Raw genomic sequence first — 20,985 nt, forward strand, 5'->3', positions numbered from 1 at the left:
GGGCCCTCTCCCTCGCACGGGCTAATACTGGACTAAACGTGAGCCTATTCTCTTGTTGTTGGACTCAGCCTCATGAAACCTTCACTAGCTAACACGCGTTTAAGTTTTCAGACTTTTATATAGACTTTACATGAAATATACCATTACGTGAGTTTGGTTTGCATCAGACCCGATGGTCTGATTCCAACTTACTATAATTTACAATTCAGAATTATATAAAATGAGCAACGGAATAACACAATGAAGGATTAACATAATAAGTACGGATATAAGTTTAATTATCAAAAAGCTATTGATCGAGTAAATCATGACATTTTAGCAGCATGTACATAAAAGGATTAAGAAGATGAAAGATAAAGTGTCAATAAACATAAACAGAAGTCAATTAAAAGATTAACTGTCAATATCTTTGCCTCAGGTGGGATTAAGGCTGCACGGAATTTAAAACTTTTTAAAAACAGTTCATGCAGTTTAAAACAGCTGTCGAAATTGAGGAAACGTTTCTGTAGCTATTAACACAAAGTCCGAAAAAGTTAATTTACACATTAATTAGATTGAATTTCACACCCTGTCATACGACATAATGTTGCGCATAATGAAGAACAATATTGCGATGTGTAACGTACCAAATTGATATGTGCTACAGACAGGAATAAAGCATTAAGCAAAAAAACAACAACAAAGGTTTAAAGTGAAGATAAAATATCAAAGGTCCTGACAATTCGACCATCTGTGATTCTCGAGGATCTCTTAAAATTAATGAACTTAATAAGGATCGTAATTAATAAATAAGTTCATATAATGGTACCAATTTTAAAGTTACTGTTATAAAATAAATGACTGGTTATATTGAGTGAGGAAATAAGATGAACATGTAGATCCATACCAGAATATTTACATCCAGTGTATATTTCCCCTTATGTTTGCATTGGAAATCTGCGACGTTCAATTTTCTATGAATACACTTTGCTAATACAGGCGCCATGTGCACAGATACAAACTTCTTCACATATTTTGAGCATATTTATTTTTGTAAGATTAAATGAAACTTTCAATCTTACATAACCAATATGATACTAGTATGTACTTTTCAAAAACAATCATTAATATATATCTACTCCTTAATAAAAAATATTTTTCTCCACAAATTTTCTGGCACTATATTTTTGTCGTGGAAGCTAACTGAATAACATGTTCTAAAATATGGCTGTTCCATGTATGTTTCATATCCCTGACTAAGAGCGTAAATAATGGCTTTTAAGCGGCGATTCACAATAGTTCATACATCAGTATGAAAGTTTAAATGTAAGCATTGAATGCTTATATTTGGATGGCGTCGGTCCTATATGACACACCAAGCGGTGCAGAAAAATTATCATACCGCGCGGTATTCAATTTGTCTGCACCGCTTGGTGTGTTGCAGGACCGACGGCATCCAAAAAGCATTCAATGCTTAATAGGAGAAAAAAGATTGGTCAAATCAGTTTAAACTAATTATTGCCATTAAAACCATGTTATTTATCAACAAACACAGAGTAAAAAATATTAGACAACATTTGTCAAAAACCTTCCCAACATCTCTCCACGAAATGATGTCATCTTCTGCTTCATTTCGAAAATCATCTAGTGGCGGTTTCTCTGCGATCTTCACATCAATGACTTTAGGAGACGCCTTTCTGCAGGACAGTTTGCATCTGCAGGTTTGAACACATCGTTTAATGCAGATTGGAACATTATCCGTTTCATTTTTGTGATAAATGGCGGAGCCGAGAATCGCTGTAGATGTAATCATTGCACCAACTAGAATATCAACGAGAAGTTTATAGGCGAGGAGTGAGACACTGGGCTCGGAGGCCTCGGGGAGACTCTCCTGGATGATGGTCAGGAACACAGCCACGGCCAGGAGAACCGTCACGGAGAAACCCACCCTCTCCCCTGACTCCTCGGGCAGGACAAACACCATGATCTGTAGAAAGCTCATCAGACAGATGGGCAGGATCAGACCGGCTATGTAGTAACGGGACCGTCTCTGCATCTGTAGCTCTATCTGGAGTTCCTGGAAATAGTATGAGTTAACAAACGTGCTGAGACTGGTGCTGGTTATCTCCCACAGGTTGTTCTGCTCGTATTGTTGTAGATCTGCTTCCGTCCTGCTAGGAGAAAAGTTTACGTCGCTTTGATAATAACCCGGCATGTAGTAGCGGATGACACATGTCTGGGAATCAAAGGGATAATAGGTAACATCGGCGTCACAGGAACTCTCTATGAGAACAGGCGGAATCCAAGCCACTGTGCCACCATTATAAACCCTCAAACTCAAAGAACTGGAGCCAAGGGGTTTCATGGTTTCAAAACAGTTCAGGTTGACAACATTTGGAACCCATACTGTATCTTGTAAAACTGAGGTTTGTGTCAGGTCGCCACCGTAAGAGTTTTTGTCCCACGCCAAACGGTTGTCTGTCCAAACAAACTTAAACGCTCCAATGACGGACAACCTGCCTTCTTCCTCGTTAAACTCTTTCAAACTAATCATCAGGAAGTCGACTGAGATGCTGAGCGGCTTAGACCTGTCGGCCCCCGGTCTGATCGCCTTCTGATACCCTGTGAACAGGTCGGTGTGCAGCTTAGTCTCTTGAGCTATGGTGTAGGACTCGGTCGGAGAGAGAACGGTCAAAAGGAGCAAGATGGCGGAGAGCATTTTGTCATACACGGAGAAACTCGTCCAACGGTCCGGCGATATCTAGGGCTCTGCCGTGGTTTAACGGATAAAAGTTATTTGTAAATCCGCTGTCCATTTATACCTACTGAGGACACGGTGAATTTAAATCACACCCTTCTTTGGGAGCTTTTAATGCGAACATTAAGTGCTAAGTTATTACAAAATAGGGTTCGATATAATTAGTTCAATATATCTAGTTTTCTTCACGTCTCTTGGTATTTGCTTTTACCCAATTCATATCAATGAAATGGAATATCATTTGTATAGAATATGAAAGATTAACAAAATACACACTTGATGTCTCAATAATGGTAAAAGCCCCGACAATCGACTAAAGAAATCTCCTGTGTCTACTTTCCATTCTTTGGGTTAGCAGAATGTACCCATTGTTATTGCATTTTCACTGTGACCGGCATAAACAGCACTCTGATTTTATCCAAGCATATGTAATTGATATCTCATGCATTTTTTGTGGTGTAAATGTAAATTATACCATAGTTTAGGTTTAACAACCCTGGGATTAACCTAACGAGATTAAGTCCAATTTTGCATCTTTAAAAAAAATGTAATAATTTTCGACTTCGTCTCGTGAGGTTAAACCCAAAGCAGTGAAACCCCAAACCATGGCATAATTAATTAAAGCCTTGTCACATCGGGGCTGCGTCCTCAGGGCCATCCTGATGCGTACCTAAAAATGCAGAACGTCAAGGACAGGTGCTCACAGTAGAGTCCCCTACACGGCGCAACACCGAGGCGACATCTTCATTGGACGCAGTAGAGTCGCCAAGAATGCCATTCGACGGTGCGTATTTTGAGCATGCGCAAAGTACGCACTGTAGCTCGGCGTTCTGATACACTCGCAGTAAAAACAAATTGCTGTCGGGATACCACTGAAATATCACTGCGTAACAAGAATGTATTGCGCACGCAGTCGGTTCATTGAGCACGTGATGAACGCGAGGTGAAAACTCTTAGCACGGCAAGGACACTCGGCGAGAGCGTTGTCAATCGCCAAATAGAACTCCATAGAAACACAGTCACAATCTAAGGAAGCGCCGTGAAAATGCTTCGGTCGCCGTCTGACCGCCGTGACATCCTTTCTTGTCAAAAATTTCATTAAATAAATGATCTTTTTTTTTCCTGCATTTTCCTGCAATTTCACGGCCATTTTAGAAATTTTACAATGCCGTGATACCTCGAAGGGAACGCAACTTGATGTGACAAGGCCTTTACATGTCAATTCAAACACAGTGAATAGGTTCTTGTATTAACAGAATTTAATAGAAAAAAACACAGTAGAATGTAAATATTATTCTTTATAACCGTCTCTCTGTCACTATTCCTTACCAACTTGGACAGGAACAGGATAAAAATTCTGATGTTCAGTCGACTTAAAGTGACTGGGAGCTGGAGGTGACACATGTGCTTGACGATACCCCCCCCCCCCCCCCCGCAATTTAGAACCCCGGGGTAGTTGAAGCTTTTATAAAAGAAATTCCTTTAAAGTCATGTGCACAACATTATTTCAAATATCTGAAAGTTAATTGAAAATTAACGATTTATCTAAAACAACTTTAACCTGCATATTTAAAGGAAAAATACTCCAGTAGTAAAAATTTGTCGGTCTCTTTGGTACGATAGCATCCGAAAAAATCGATTTAATTGTATTGACGCGTATTTTATCATTCATTTTATTTTTCATGGGTGTATATTACGTCACTGAAAGATGTTGACTTCCATCTCAGTTACCTAACTTGTTATAATTAGAAAAACTCGCTTGACATGGTGTTGTAGGTTTAACATGTACATTTCAAAACCAGAATGAGAAAGTGATAAATGAATGTATATTTACTGCAATATCACCATGTGCTTGTTGGATTTATAAAGCGGATATACAGGTTTTATTGTCCACAAATGACGAAGGAAAAGTAATGTAAAAAATAATCGGACAGGAATAATTTTCCTCTTTTTATTTGCAATCAATTATTTACATTAATAGTTAATTTTCATCAGTTATTTTTTGTGTATGCGAAATGGAACATGTTGTGTACAGGACTTTAAAGGAATTTCGATAAAAAATCTCAACTACCCGGAAGCAAAGCATTAACATACCTTTTGCTCTGTGGCATATTATTAAGAAACTATAAACAAGATTTTGGTAAGATTGATAAACAGATGTCAGGGTGTGAAATTCAATCTGTCCGACTATTTGAAATAATTGTGTAAATTAACTTTTTCGGACTTAGTGTTAATTGCTACAAAAACTTTTCGTCTATTTTGACAACTGATTAAAAAAAGTTCTAAATTCCCAACTGCTTTAATCCCATCGGAAGCACGCTCAGAGATGAACAGTTAATCTTTTAATTGACTTCCGCTTTTATTTACTGTACTTGGCTTAAGGAGGTATGAGACTGGGTCCAAAAACAAGAGATAATCTCAGGGTTGGCCTAGTATTATTTTTGTACCAGACGGAGCTTCCCATAATACATGTAATGATAAAACCAATGGTAAAATCTTGAGGCTGTTTTTGTTTATCCGACCAGATTGTCCGTTTCATGAACGGATGGTTAGGACGAGATGCTCATTTCTATTCACTAAATCTGATCTTATGATTCCGTTGAACAGAGAAATAGATGCTTTTCACGTAGCATGGTAACAAAATGAGTTGTGCTTATAGACAAAATGCAGCCAGTTAAACTCTTATAAATATCAGATTAAATATCATTTAATCTTGAGATATAAAGGTTATCTTAACGGGAAGTATGGCATTTCAAAATACAGAATACGAGGTGTAAGTGAAATAGATATATAGTTTAGTTAGCAGTGGTCCTACATTTATTTTCATTCCACAGGAACAAATGTTTTCCTACTGTAGTACAGACCATTTTTGCATGAATTCTAGGAATAATTCATAGGTAGAATAAATAGCTATGAATATATCTTTGACCACATTCTTCTATTTTGCACACATATAGACATTCCTCGTTGAAAAAAAATAGGGACTCTGTTTTGTTTGAGATATCAGAGGGCTTGTTTTATAAGAAGTTCCTTTAGAAAATCATACTGCTAAACCTGCAATACCGACCCTTGCCAAAATCTAAACGTGAGTCCGGTATATATATAAAAGATTTTTCGAGTGTACAAAGTTTTAAAAATTTTAAACGGTACCATCCCCCTTAATAAATAGAACTCTATACATATAAAGAAAAGTTTTAGAATTTGATTTTAAAAGCATTGCTTTTTAAATCAGTATGATTTATTTTTGGGGTAAGAAAATCAAAACTATTAAATGTAATTATGTTATCATCCTACAGACTGTTACAAACGTTTCTCGTGACTCGAAAATGGCCTCCTGTCTCTATGTCCTTACAATGGAACGGTTATTTAAACATACAAACACATTAGAATTCTATCTGGCACGTAGATCTCATTTCTTTCCCCATTTAACAGTTGCATATATTGATTTGATTTATAAATGAACTCTTCATACCATTATCAACGATATATTACCATGTACAATGGTAGGGGTAAACAAATAGTTAAGTAAGAACGTATCGTGTGTATCCCTATCAGAAAACTACAATTACATAAACCTCCTACACATCCAATGTCAACAAGCTTTTTGGTCATGGTTTGGGTTCGTGACGTTATTAACGGGTCACTTTTTCTAAGCCGCTTCCGTACTGATTTTGCTCCGGTCAAAGTTAAATGAACCCAAATACTCTCCAACACAAATAATCAATGGTAATATAATGCGCTGGAATTGATTTCATTTATGCAATGTATTGTGACAATATTTAAACGTTGTTGCTCAGAGATATGGTATAAATCGTATTAGGTCTGCTAAAAAGTCTTGAAGGGTTTCAATAAGACGATGCACGGAATTAGAAACTCCTTAAAATGCTTGTTTTATTTTTTAATTTTAGCTGGAAAAAATACATACATTCCTAAACCGCGCTCTTCAAGGATATCTCAAATTATTTCACTGTCAAACGCTTCATGATTCACTTCAATATTAGCACAAGGCGATATTTGGGATCATTAGCGGAATAAAAGAATTAATGCTATGTCCGTAACAGATCAACTTGTTTGTACAACCATTACATTTTGAAATGACGCAGAAAATCGTATCATCACGTGATCAAAAAAAATATCAGTGACAAATAATTTATGTAAAAGAACTTAATACATAGAGAAATATTGAAAACAGAGGTATTAACAGATAGGTAATGGGGCAATCTTTGAGTTAAAGGTATTTAAGCCTTTGTTATCAATATTGGGAAAAGTACTTAAACTAATGAAAAGACACCTTAAACTTATCCCGCTAAATCTTTAAATGGACAAAATAACAGAAAAAACACGATACTCAAGAATACGACGATACTTGTCATTACAATTAACTGGTAGGATGAGCGAGACTCTGGTACACAGTATAGGCGGCGCCACGTCAGGGAGAGCGATGAAGGTCATTGTGTTGGTCGTCTGCTCGCTCCTTGGGGTCGGGGGATATACCATCACCCAGCAGACTCAGCTTCACGCCAATCTGTCCTCGGGGTACGATCGGAGGGTCCGCCCCGGGGTGAACCGATCATTCCCAATACAGATTAATATCAATTTCTACATAGTGAGCCTGAAGGAGTTCTCGGAGGGAGACAGTAAGATCGGTGTCGTGGGCTCCCTGGGCATGGAATGGACGGACTCTCGCCTAGTCTGGAATCCGGCGGATTATGGGGGAGACCTGTTTAAAACTTCTCTCTTTGTTTCTGATATCTGGACCCCGTATATGGTTCTAATGAATCCATACGAGAAAGTTAAACCTGTTCTTTCTAGTGGCATGTCTTGCGCTGTCGTTCTAAATGGCGAAGTATCATGTCTGCCGCCTGACCTGTATGAGGCTACGTGTGATGCCGACGTTACTTATTACCCCTTTGATTCTCAAACGTGTACTTTAAAATTCTTTGTACCAGGATATTTTACATCTGATATTCTTCTACGACCTGCGTCACCAAACTTCCGCATGGAGTTGTATGAAGAGAATGGACTGTGGTCTGTACTGAGCACTAGGAATTATTATTCTGTGAATGTGTTCGGATTTGAGGAACTGCGACTAGAAATAAACATGCGCCGTCGAACGACCTATTACATTGCGAGTCTTCTGTTGCCAATCTTTTTCATGAATTTCATTCAGATCTTGGTTTTTGTGTTGCCCGTGGAATCTGGCGAGAGAGTAGGATTTTCAATCACCGTTCTCTTGGCCGTGGCTGTATTCTTGACTATGATTCAAGATAAACTACCCGAGGCCTCGGAGCCGAATGTCTCATACCTGACGTACAAACTGTTGGTGGATATGCTACTTGGTTGTGCAATGGTAGTGGCAGTGGTAGTGGCAATCAAAATGTACCATAAAACGGACAACCATCAGATATCCGGCAAACTCAGAGCATTTACGCGCAGGATGAACATTTGTTGCAAGTGGAAACAATCTGCGGTTTACATCGAAGAGAAAGAGAAACCCCCCGTTAAATCCCCCGAGAAATCTCCTGTGGAATGCGTGAACGACGAAGGCGACAGCAACGTTACTTGGAATGACGTAGGACAAGCTTTTGACAAGTTCTTTCTGATCATTTTTTTTGTTTTTTTAGTGTCTAACAATTTTATCTACCTCGTTGCAATGGCTGCTATAGAAACGTAATTAATTTAGACAAGAAAACCAAGAATTGTGGTAAGTTGAGGCAATTCTTAGTCGCAACGATATTATACTTCATGAATAATGTTTCCTTCCAAGTTTTATTTGTCATTTATATCAATTGGATGACAAAAATCAAGGACCAGTCGCGTTTTATCTCAAAGTAAGAAAGGTGTTGTCACCTTTACTTAAATACTAGTATAGTGTGAATCATTCAGTAGTCAAATTATTCATGTGGGCATTCATTAACGTGTTATTTCTTAGGAACGGATTCTCCTGTCTATTTTACTTATGTTCATCGAATGTGTCATTACCTTGTTCACATCCGTGTACAGTCTTCCTCCGTTTGTACAAATGTAACGTTGTTTAAATATAATATGTAGGTATATAATTTTTCTGCTGTTGTTTTCTTTCCATACCGCTGAGAAGGACAAGAATTTCCACCATTCCATTCCGGTTTGATTTTTATTTCCATACTTGTGTTTTAGCCATGAAATTTTTTAAAAATGTACTTTAACTGTGCAACAGTGAACAAGTTATTGGTATATCTTGTTGTATCTAATCATCTCCGTATGCTTATATACATAAAAATTCGATCCATGATATTTTTTATTAAAAGCATTGTATTTATGATATATTTTCATTTGAGTATATGTCATATTTTTATATTAAAAATGAATATCTTCTTTGTCTTGTACCTGATCATCGCACAAAGATTCAGATAAACCTGACCTCCTCGATATAAATCAATGAATAAAATTGCAATGTTTACCAAGACAAAAACAAGTAGTTCAGTTGATTTCGTATTTTCAGTGTTAAAACTAGGTATTAACCATATCTTCTTTATTTAAATAAAAAAAATTACGCAATACAAAAATGTTGGAGTAATGTATGCCGGTGTGGATCTAGGATTTAGGTTATAAGAGCCGTTAGTTGTAGGCAGGGGGTCTGGGGGCCGCCTTGATGGCCCATGTCCCCGTAAGTTTATGAATTTTAGAGATTTGGTAGGATAAAAAAATGTTTTCAAAGTCAGATTATAATTAAGAAATGATAACATCAGAAATTTTGAAAAAAAATCTAGATTTCAGACCTGCAGTAAACGCTTCAAAAGTTTCTGTCTTGGAGAAATCCTCTTAATGGCTCTTAATTATTCGGATGAAAAATAAAATCATTGGATAATGTATTAAATAAAGTTTAAGAATAAATATGTCAGCTGTATCAGTTATAATACACTAGGTAGACTAGCTGGTATAACCAAATGACATAAAGGTGGTTGATAGGCTACCTTTGAACTCACAGGGAGCGTGATTTAAATGGGTTTTCTAACTTACATGTATACACTATTGAACCCTGAGATTTTCATAATATACAATTAAAATTAGTCTTATGTAAAGAAATCCCATGAGTTTCCACAAAATGATAATTGAGACTCACACGTTTTTACATGCAATTTACTACTAGTACTGTTATCCTCTCTTTACTTGCCTCTGATGTCCTTTTAAACAACATCACCAGTCCCCTTAAAGTGAAATAATGCAGATTGTTTACATGTAAAAATGGCAATTTTCACATCAATTTGGATTTACATACTTCATTTTAAGAGGTCGGTTAGCGTGTTTCAGAGAAAGTTTGAGGTGAGTAAAATGATGATATCATTAGTAAGTTGCATAAAGAATTTAACTATACTATTTTTTTCCACAGAATTATTCGTGTGTAAATATTAAAGTTAATCAGTCAAAACTAGAGCAATGTTTTGTGCAAGGTAAATTGCAGTTATTTTACCAGTGGGAGGCACTGTAGCTCCCAGATTGTCCATCCGGGAGCTACAGATCTGCGTCTTTAGATAATTAGATAATGTATTCATATGTCGAGCCACTTAAACCTTGCCATCTTATAAGGTTTTACCAATCTTTGATTTAATCAAAATAACAACCAAACCTTGGGAAATGTACATGGAATAATTTGTTTGGGTAGGGAGTTTAAGCATGTTCATTTATTTTATTTGTGATCCATGTTACATGTCATTTTGGAAATATAGGGCCACAAACAGAAATGATAATTTTCATGAAAGTTTTACTAACATTTGACATATTAATTGATAGTTTACAATATTTTACTTTATTGTTCGTGTCGTTGGTTATTTTTAGTGCTTTTATATATATATATATATATATATATATATATATATATATATATATATATATATATATATATATATATATATATACACATGTATATAGTTTGAACTATGTTTTGGTTATGATTTTAATACAGTTTACAGAACAATACTGTATACAGTATACAGAAGTTGGACACATGTAGTGACTAAAAAAGTAAAATCTAACTCAAAGTTTAAAAATTCTTGCTTTACTGGTGGCTGCAGAGGCCAGTACATAATGAAAACAACAGCAGATGTTACACAATTTTGGAGTAATCAAACAACAACGCAAAAAAATATAGAAATGTCATCTTTCTAAAACTTTGCAAACAAATAGACATACATTTAATGTCTCATTTAAAAGTAAAACAAGTAGGGGTCACATCTCAAACTATTTTAGATATAGCATGAAATAAGGTAATTTTAGCCCAAAATGGAGTCAATTTTTTTTTATAACTTCTATGAAATATGAGTTAAATATGCCAAAAGATATCGATAGATTTATCAAAAAATTGTTTAAATATGTTTTGCAGAATATTATGAATATACTGCAATAAACAAACTATGTAGAAGTTTGATCTGTGCTGAAAATTAGGAAGCGAAAGTAAGAGTACTCTTAAACTAGTGGGTAATAAAAATTGTTCATTTCCTTCTTGAAAACCTTCCGCCACAAAATAAAGTCCCTTACTAACTCTGTAAAAATGTATTTTTCAAAATACAATTTCATTCAATATAGTTTAGTTTTGGCATTGTAAAATATAAATATACTACTTGAATTAATATGTGCTGCAGAATTTTCAGACTAGAGGTGACCCAAAATGGCTACCCAAAACCTAAGGAACATACATCTTTAACATCAAGTTATAAGAATGTATGCTGATCTGATTAAGGAGGCTTGGTGTTCCACAAAATAACCATTGGATCTTCCTCCTATTTTTTAGATAAGATTTTTGAAGCTCTATACTTTTGTTTAGTAAAGAAAAATGTATGTTTTAGCTATAAAATTTAAACATTTTATGATATCTATACAAAGATCGTCTTCTCATGGAGTTAAATATAGTCTAAAAGTGGCCACGACCATTCAGCCCTCTTTAGAGGTAGACACCAGTGATCGACAACAAGGCAGGGATATTTAACATATCCTACCCCTCTAGACACCAGTGATCAACAACAAGACGGGGATATTTAACATATCTTACCCCTCTAGACACCAGTGAATGACAACAAGACGGGGATATCTAACATATCCTACCCCTCTAGACACCAGTGATCAACAACAAGACGGGGATATCTAACATATCCTACCCCTCTAGACACCAGTGAATGACAACAAGGCGGGGATATTTAACATATCCTACCCCTCTAGACACCAGTGATCAACAACAAGACGGGGATATTAAACATATCCTACCTTTTTTGGATCGTACGGACTCTATACAACTATTTTTCCCTTGGACTTAAATGTCACACTTTCATTGGTTTAAACGTGGCACATGACTGCCTGTTATATTTTTATGCCCTAATGGGTAGAATTTATTTTCGGCAATATGGCCGAATCTATGAATTTGATCGACTCAAAATATTTCTGAAGTCAGCCGATAACAAAACTAGTAAGTAAAAGTCTTATATTCTTCACTTTATGTTTAAAGTGTGGATGCCACTTTCAGTAGAGAAACAATAAAACGGAATAAATAAAACAGCTTAGTAGTAAGTTATAATCAAAGTACTAAAGTACTGACGGAAGTTGATTTTATTGATAAATTTAATGCTAAAATCAACGATATGTTAAATTGCTTGGCAAATAATTCCTCAGCTGTATATGAATAATATTGCGCATATTTTTTCTATTGTGATTTTTTTGGCTTTTCCAAGAATTCCGAGCGACATGTATAGTATAGTAAAACCCCACATATAGTCACCTAATTTGTCGCAGAACAGAGAAACATACACGCATCATTTATATTTTTAAGGTGAACTGAAACTTCAGGTCAATTCAAATTCTCAAGTCTTTTATATTTGTGCGTAAATAATTCATATGGATTTCATTTCATGATATTTTTCAACCACATTTCATATGGAAATATAATAATCACACACACAGTTATTTTTTTTTTACGCAAAACATGAAATATCATTTATATAAAGTTTCAGGTCATTCAGGTCTTTAGTATTTCAGTTCTTTAGTATGTCCCGGTCCAGACACTGTTTCACTTCCAGTTTGCTAGAGTAACTGCATAGGAGAGTTGATTAAAATCAAAATCAACTCCCAAAAAACCATGTTTATAATAAAAAATCCTTTTATCAGATCATGACGACTTCCTTCATTTTGTTTATAACGATTTGATAGATTACATATTTTCCAAACTAAATTTATTGGTTACCAATAATTTCCTTATATGGTAACGTTAACCATTTATAAAACGATCAACATGTCCACGGGTAACACATTGCATTTTTGAATGAATAATGAAGGCGTTTTTGTTGATTCTTTGTTGGTTTCAATGCGTCGAAGGATACTCAATCAAACAAAAGGCACAACTCCACGCCAATCTCTCCTCTGGTTACGACCGAATGATCAGACCCGGCCTTAATCAGACGGTACCAACAATAATCAACATCAATTTTTACCTGACAAGTCTCGAGGAATTCGCCATGGAAAAAAGTAAGATGACCATTATGGGGTCCTTTGGTCTGGAATGGACAGATTTCCGCCTAACCTGGAATTCGACTGACTTTGATGGCGACTTAGATCAAACTTCACTTTTTGTTTCCAATATCTGGGCGCCGTATTTTATTCTATTTAATCCGCATTATGAACAAATGCCAATTCTCTCAGGTGAACAATCTTGCAATGTGTATGCGAATGGAAAAATAGTTTGTTTGCCTTCTGATCGTTTTGTTGTAACCTGCAGTAACTCCATAGATTTTTATCCTTTTGATACCCAGAACTGTACATTGAGATTTTATGTTCCGGGATATCTAGCTTCAGACATCGTATTCCAACCTCTATCACCAACCATTCACATGGATTACTTTGAAGAGAATGGACAGTGGTTTGTTAAAAACACTAAGAATTTTATCAACAGGTATAGTATTAATGGGATAAACGTTGCGGTACTGCAGCTTGAAGTTATCATGCAACGACGAAGCAAATATTACATATTTAGCTTCTTGCTGCCAACGATTTATATAAATCTCCTTCAGATCTTTGTTTTCGTTTTGCCAGTGGATTCAAATGAGAGAGTTGGATTTTCTATCGGCGTTCTCATATCAGTGGTTATCTTTCTCACCATAATTCTAGACAAACTGCCCGTTGCTCCAAATGTTTCCAATTTTATGACTAAATTATTGTTCGACATGGTATTCAGCAGTTTAATGGTGTTGGCAGTAATTATAGTGAGCAGAATGCACCACAAAGAGACGGATGTGAAGTTACCGAGGTTTATGAAAAAGATACTACGAATAAAAGACGAGGATACAGAAAATGCTGCCGTCCACCCAAAGAAAATAGCAAAATCGTTGGACATATTATTTTTGATAGCATTTTCAATCGCTGTAGTTTTAAACATAGTTTTTTACTTTATATTTTGTGCGGTTTCTGGGGCAACTTTGAAGTATTTTTCGTTTTAGTTATATTTCGATATGACACTGTAAAAAGTATACACTCTTTTCTTTTATCAAAATTCTTTCAAACCTACACTATGGCAGACTTTTTTCTAATGTTACTGTATTATTTTGTAAACATTTTTTTAGAATCTTTTTTTCGGTTTTTATTAAAAAGAAACATCTTGTAAATAAAAACATAGTGCGTAACCGGAAATGATAAAAAAAAAATAATAAACCAAACACTGTTTATTCGAAAAAAAAAAATTAATGGACAGAACATGTCAACTTGTTACTCAAAACGAACTGTAGCAGGTCAAACTCAATCTTCAAAAATCGCAGTTTATCACATTTGTTATTACTTGTACCCACAAATAACTTCAAATTATAGACTATAAACCATGTATACCAATACAAATCCCGATTTATATAAATGTATCTATTTATTTTAGTAATTTGAAATTTAAAGTTATTTCTTTTTTGATCTTCTCGGTCCTCGGAAAAATTGAGAAATTAAAATCTTGATGCCCCGTTTAACAAATCCTAGCAAAAACTTCCTGCATCTGAGCTTTTTTATGTTTTTATTGTTTTTATGGGTTTTAATCATTTTTGGAAAAAATAAGTTCCTGCTCATCAGAAAAATGTTTGACTCAAAAGCATTTCGACCTTTTCCAATTGAAATGTCACTTAAAATAGTGTCAATATTTGCAACTATTTGTTCTTCATTAATATATTGTACATCATTGAAGTTTGCTTGGGTGATAAAAAATACCCTCTAAGACTTGAAAAATATTTTGACATTTTTAGTTGAAGTGTGAATGAACATTTTCCAAAGGCTGTTGTGTCCTATGATACTTGCAAGTGTATTATAGTAGACAAGAAACATGAGACGTATTCACAAATAAACAGTACGTCTACGGTTACACCTTACCCTTATAACAAACGTTCGTATACGTTTTGCGGGGGATATTCACAACAGCTGTTGTATAAGATAAAAAACGTTAGTCTATTACAGTGCTGAGTGCGTCTCATTTCTTAGTTACTGACAATGCTCATGAGCATTAGGTATTGTGGAGAAGTGACATCGCGCTGTATTTGCGTGCATATACATTGGCGGATTTTTTTTAACACCTTTGAGTGTATGCATTTATGAGAGTTACTTTTATTTCAATAGGCCAGTTCTAATGTATTAATGAATGTGTGTTTACAATGATCGGAAGAAAGAAAATCCACAGGCGCTTGACGTTAAAAATATATTTTTTTTTATAATAAGATCATTCCATGTAATATAATAATATTATATTACAGTGAATGATCTTGTTATAAAATGATTTTCTTAAACTTAGAGGCATGTGAGAAAATATTATTTTTGAATAAAATTCATTTCATGTTATAAACTTCATAAAAATTTACTACATAATTTGTTAAAACATGGCATACTTAAAATACTCTAAATATACTGCCAGGTGATCGCTGCATTCTAAATATGCCGAGGTTATTTTTGTCTGTTTCGGTGATAAAATAGTTACTAAGTATTATTATCTGCATGTCCATTGATAATTTCCCATTCGCTATTTTTCCGAAATGGAATGATTAATCATACATTTATAAAAACTTCTTTTTATTTTACACCCCAATAATCTATCGTCAAAGCTAATGTCCACTTACATCTTTACACATTGAATAACTTCAGCTATAAAAATTTGCACATTTCACCAATATGTTTTATTCACTTTTTTTTCTAAGGATTTGACAATAGCTTCCAAATATGCTTGTATCAAAAGTATCGATCTAGGTTTGGAGTAACTGGTAAATTCAAATACGAATGCATGTATGCATATATTCATAAACGTATCTGCAATACTATATATGCATGCATGGATGAAAAAAAATTCAGGGGATGGGGGGGGGGGTTTGAGGGGGTAATTTTGTTTGCCCGTGGTACCCGACGGATATTTTCTATGTAAATTGAAAAATTCAAATTTGTCAGGGGTTCTTCTACCCCCTTCTAGATCCGCGTATAATATATATTACTTTGTAGTATGCTGATTACATTACATACTGGTATTTAATCAGTTTGTATGCATATGACTATTGTTTTACTGATTTAATGCATACGTGTGAATAAAATTTATCATATAATTTTCGTTGTTTTACCGGATTTGTTATCGAATAGGAGTTTCTTCTATTATTTTGTTTCTGATAAAATGTAGGTGAAACTACTATACTTGCAATATAATCATAGCCATTATAAATTTACGTCAACCCAATACTAGACGTGAAATTATGACTGTTTTTGACGTAACGTCAAACGTAAGATATTTTGTGAATTAGCAAATTCTTATGAAAAACTCGTACACCAATCTTACGTCCACGCTTGAACGTACTTCCAGTCTTTGCAAGTCTTTTCTCAAACAGAATTGACTTGTTTGGCTTTTATCCTTTATTTTAATATAATCATCAGCGTCGATAACATGTTTACCTGATGCTGTATAATATAAAAACAAAAACAAGTATTATTTTAAGTCGGAAAAAGATAATAACTGCCAATTCTATGCAAGAAAGAACTACCCTAAATTCTCTTACGGGCATCGATCAGTTTTTTTCTTACAAAAATCATTTACGTAAAAAATTTGGAAATCATTCCTTTATATGTCGATAAAATTTATATAAATAAATGCTTTGTTTTATCTATGTGTATAAACTAGTATGTCATTTTTTGACCCAATCTGTTTGTGTCCAATACCCCGAACATATCATTTGCGCCTAGTAATGTCAAATTGTTTATCTTCTTAGATTTCAAATGTTATTAAGAGGAGCAATTGTTTACCCTTGCATCGTCATGTATTAAAAAATACCTGAATAACTGTATTCATAACCTTGAAATGTTGTAATAAATATTGTACAATAACATACGATGAAAAGATTAAGTAATATTATTTTTAATATAAAATCTGGAAATTACAGGCATATTCATAAGGAAAAAATAGGTGTATAAGAACTAGAAAGTATTTTAATCAGGGAAAATTAGAACAACTGGCATCACTGTTTAAATTGAACATTTTAATCTTCAGATCCAGGAAGAATGGACAAAATATCAATTTAATGAATCAAAAAGTATATGTATAATTTTAAGGTGAAAGGAAATAGGTGCCTAGAAGTCAAGATAATATTTTTAAAAAAATTTAGCAGGGAAAAATGGATTGAATATTAACATTTAGATAAAGAAACCAGAAAACGGGGATTGAAACATTTATAGAAACTTTTAAGGTGGAAAGAATCAATTAAGAAAGTAATTTTCAAGAACACGAATGTCATAGAGTCAAATCTTTGGGGTATGCTGAATATCTGTGCTATGGTGTACATTTTATATCAAGAACATGGTTCACTTGTGTTCAAAATCGGCCCTGTCTCAAAATTTTATCATATATTTTTCAAACATAGTCTAGGGAACGTCCTATCAGAATCAGCTTAATTTTTTCATCCTAGCATTATTACTTTTCAGTACATAGCTGATGAAAAATACCATTGTTTGTTTCGTATCATGTGCACTGGAAGTGTCATGACGTCATTATTTTTTTATAACGTCGCATTGCGCAGTGTGTATATTCGAGACACAGGCCTAGGGGGAACTTTTTCTTTCTGTTTTAATTTTGTATTTGCATATATACATTGTATTTGATAAATCTTTACAGACAATCTTTTCAGATAACACTTATAGAATATTCCGGTAGACAATTGTAACTTGTGATGCACTCAGTCCTTTCGGATTTTACGAATCATATGCGTTTTATGTTTTTCTTCCGAGGACATTATCGATGTGCATTATAACAAATATGCAACATTCATTATCAGTCAGTTGCGTTCTCTATTAAGACAGAAGATACAAAAAGCATAAATCGCCCATTCATCGAGCACTGGACCAAGGTTTGATTTTGACGAACGGCTAATTATATAAACAAGTCTGCATTTTCTGCATATTCACTTGTAACCACGTAGGCATTGCTTAAATTTATTTAATTCATTTATTAAAGTCCTCCAACAGACCAGAGGACACTAGGTCGATATTTGGTCGTCCATCGGTGTCTGTCGGTCGACATAATAGAAAACCCAAAAGGCCAAAATCTCGACCGACCGTCAACATACATAACAAACTGTCTGACTGTGGTCGGACGATGATCGAGATTTGCTCGATGGACTATATTCAACGACGGAAGAAATCGGCTTCAGACGCAGAAGAAAAAACTATTTTTGCCCGACGGACACAGAATTGGTCGGCCGACGAAAAAGAGGTCGAAATTGTCAAGACCATGGCCTATGAACTGCAAAGTGGCCCGAAAGATATATCGTTTTGCCTCAAAAACCGTCGGCCGTTGGTCGTGTTAGGAAATGTGACTGGGGTATTTTTCTATTCAACGATATCAAATCTAAAAGGCTCATAAAAATAATTCTACTTTCTGAAAAAGAACAATATGTAGTTTTATATTTAGTGTAACTTCAAATCTATTTTCTTTAAAAAAATATTTTTATCTATTTTCTAACATAATAAACACAAACATTTTATTGCTGAACACATATCCATTTTCTTCGGACTTAAACCCTACTTCCAGGTTTTTCTTATCGTGGAAGGAGCACATGGTGCAGCTCGCGGGCTGATTTGATTGACAGATGAGGCACGTGGACTCTGACTGAAACTACTTGGTTGGATTTTATTACAATGTCCATTCCTATAAACGATAAAAGAGTTAGTATCTATGGAAACTAAATAAAAAAAACAATGTATCATATTTGTGAATTACAAGTAAAATTTACTCTCTCTCTCTCTCTCTCTCTCTCTCTCTCTCTCTCTCTCTCTCCTATCTATCTTTGTTTCTTTAACCAAATGTTGTCTAAACAAAATGTTTAAAGTTTCTGATAAAGATGAAGTCAAAAACTTTAAGACAGGATCAGGGAAGGAACTTTAGCTACCGATCCATTGATTCTACGCGCTAAAAATATGAATATACTACATGCACAGTGTAGGAACGGAAGTGTGAAATAGAGTGATAAATGGATGTAAAAAAACACCTTTTGAAAACGTTCTGGAGGGGAAAGGGGGGGGGGGGGGGGTCGACTCTCAGCAAGTTTTAAAAGCAACCTCAATCAACTAAATAGTTCATTGAATGAAAAGAAATGGAAATGGGGATGACTGGACTGGACTTGAATGATTTTAAAAACAAACTGGATCTGTTCCTATTTCACTATATTGTTTGCACACATATATATGAGAGAGAGAGAGAGAGAGAGAGAGAGAGAGAGAGAGAGAGAGAGAGAGAGAGATTGACACGTTTAGGTTTCTGTTTAAACAATGTAGTTTCATATCAACGTTCACACACGTAGTGTGTAAGATTCATATACATTAAAACACTCCAAAATACTTCATTGTTGAACATATTTCTATTCTCTTCGAACTTTGCTTAATCGTGGAAGGAACACTTGGTGCATTTCGCGGGCTGATTTGATTGACAGATGTAGCACGTAGACTCTGACTTGAATTACTTGGTTGGATTTTAATACAACGTCTATTACTATAACGATAAAGGGGTTACTTAGATATGGACACTAAACCAAAGACAATGTTTCATATTAGTGAATTACAAGTAAAATGTCTCTCTCTCTCTCTCTCTCTCTCTCACTCTATCTTAGTTTTTTCAAAACAGTGATGTCTAAACAAAATGTTAAAAGTGTCCAATAAGGATGAAGTCAAGACTTTAAGACAAGATCACGGATGGAACTCTATCTTAATGTTTAAAGTGTCTGATAAAGATGGAGTCAAAAACTTAAAGACAAGATCATGGATGGAACGTTATCTAAATATTGAAAGTGTCTTATAAAGATTAAGTCAACAACTTTAAGACAAGATCACGGAAGGATTTTGTTTACCGATCCACTGACTCTACGCAATATAAAATTGATTATACTACATGCACAGTGTAGAAACGGAAGTGTACGGTTTTTGGTAACGCAGATTGTCGAAGCGAATAATCAAATAGAAGACGTAGCTCTGCGAACCGTCGAATATTTCAATCAAATGAATTGATAAATGAATGTAAAAAAATGTCCTTAACAATTCAATACGTTATAGTTATAAACTGGCACAAGTATAAAAAGTTGTACTCCTTTTGCAACATGAATTTTAATGTACATTTTTACTATCAATATCCAAGTTCACATTCGAAAATTGAAATGATTATTATGTAAGAAATACAATCATTTCGACTAAATAGGGGACATGTAGAGGTAGATATTCTAGTATACCTCAAGAGAGTAATCTGACCTGGAGTTAAAATAAAAATAGAAAATGCAAATAAAAATAGAAAACTTCCTCAGAATAGCATGAGTTGTAATTATTTCATACTGAACACGTAGCGCAATTTTAAGCAAATATCTATGTTTTACTGTACGCATAGTTCTATGATTAAGCATTGGTTTCAAATGGTGAATTAATTCAATAGAATGACCGTTGTTTGAATAGACTCATTAAAAAAAATTTAGTGACGAAAAAGATATATTTTTGCTGCGATTATTTTTGTAATTAGTAGTTTTTTAGTCGGCCTTGTACATCTTTTTACATAGTGTCATATGCAAATGAGTGCTTAACTGAAGTAACTATATAGGTTTTAGATTAATGAGATTTAAAAGCGGAGTAATAGTACAAGTATTTCGATACATGAATTCACATTGACAAGCGGACCAGAAACGTTATATAAATTATACTTGCAGTGTACGCAATTGATAACAAAACCCTTGATAGAGAAATAACTAGATGATATCTGCGCA

At 34.6% G+C, this 20,985-nt stretch overlaps 2 protein-coding genes across 2 annotated transcripts; one reads left to right on the forward strand and one right to left on the reverse strand.

Moving 5' to 3' along the window:
• Positions 1 to 256: 256 nt before the first annotated feature.
• LOC105318771 (acetylcholine receptor subunit beta-like 1) lies at positions 257 to 2,850 on the reverse strand. Its single transcript, XM_011416041.4, has one exon. It carries the CDS (start codon positions 2,696 to 2,698, stop codon positions 1,481 to 1,483), a length of 1,218 nt encoding a protein of 405 aa, XP_011414343.3. The 5' UTR covers positions 2,699 to 2,850; the 3' UTR covers positions 257 to 1,480.
• A 4,139-nt stretch (positions 2,851 to 6,989) lies between these two features.
• LOC105318766 (acetylcholine receptor subunit beta) lies at positions 6,990 to 9,021 on the forward strand. The gene has a single exon (XM_011416026.4). The coding sequence runs from the start codon at positions 7,056 to 7,058 to the stop codon at positions 8,409 to 8,411; it is 1,356 nt and encodes a 451-aa protein (XP_011414328.3). The 5' UTR covers positions 6,990 to 7,055; the 3' UTR covers positions 8,412 to 9,021.
• The last annotated feature ends 11,964 nt before the right edge of the window (positions 9,022 to 20,985 follow it).

The sequence above is a fragment of the Magallana gigas genome, chromosome 2 (assembly GCF_963853765.1).
Source record: "Magallana gigas chromosome 2, xbMagGiga1.1, whole genome shotgun sequence".
Taxonomy (NCBI): Eukaryota; Metazoa; Mollusca; class Bivalvia; order Ostreida; family Ostreidae; genus Magallana; species Magallana gigas.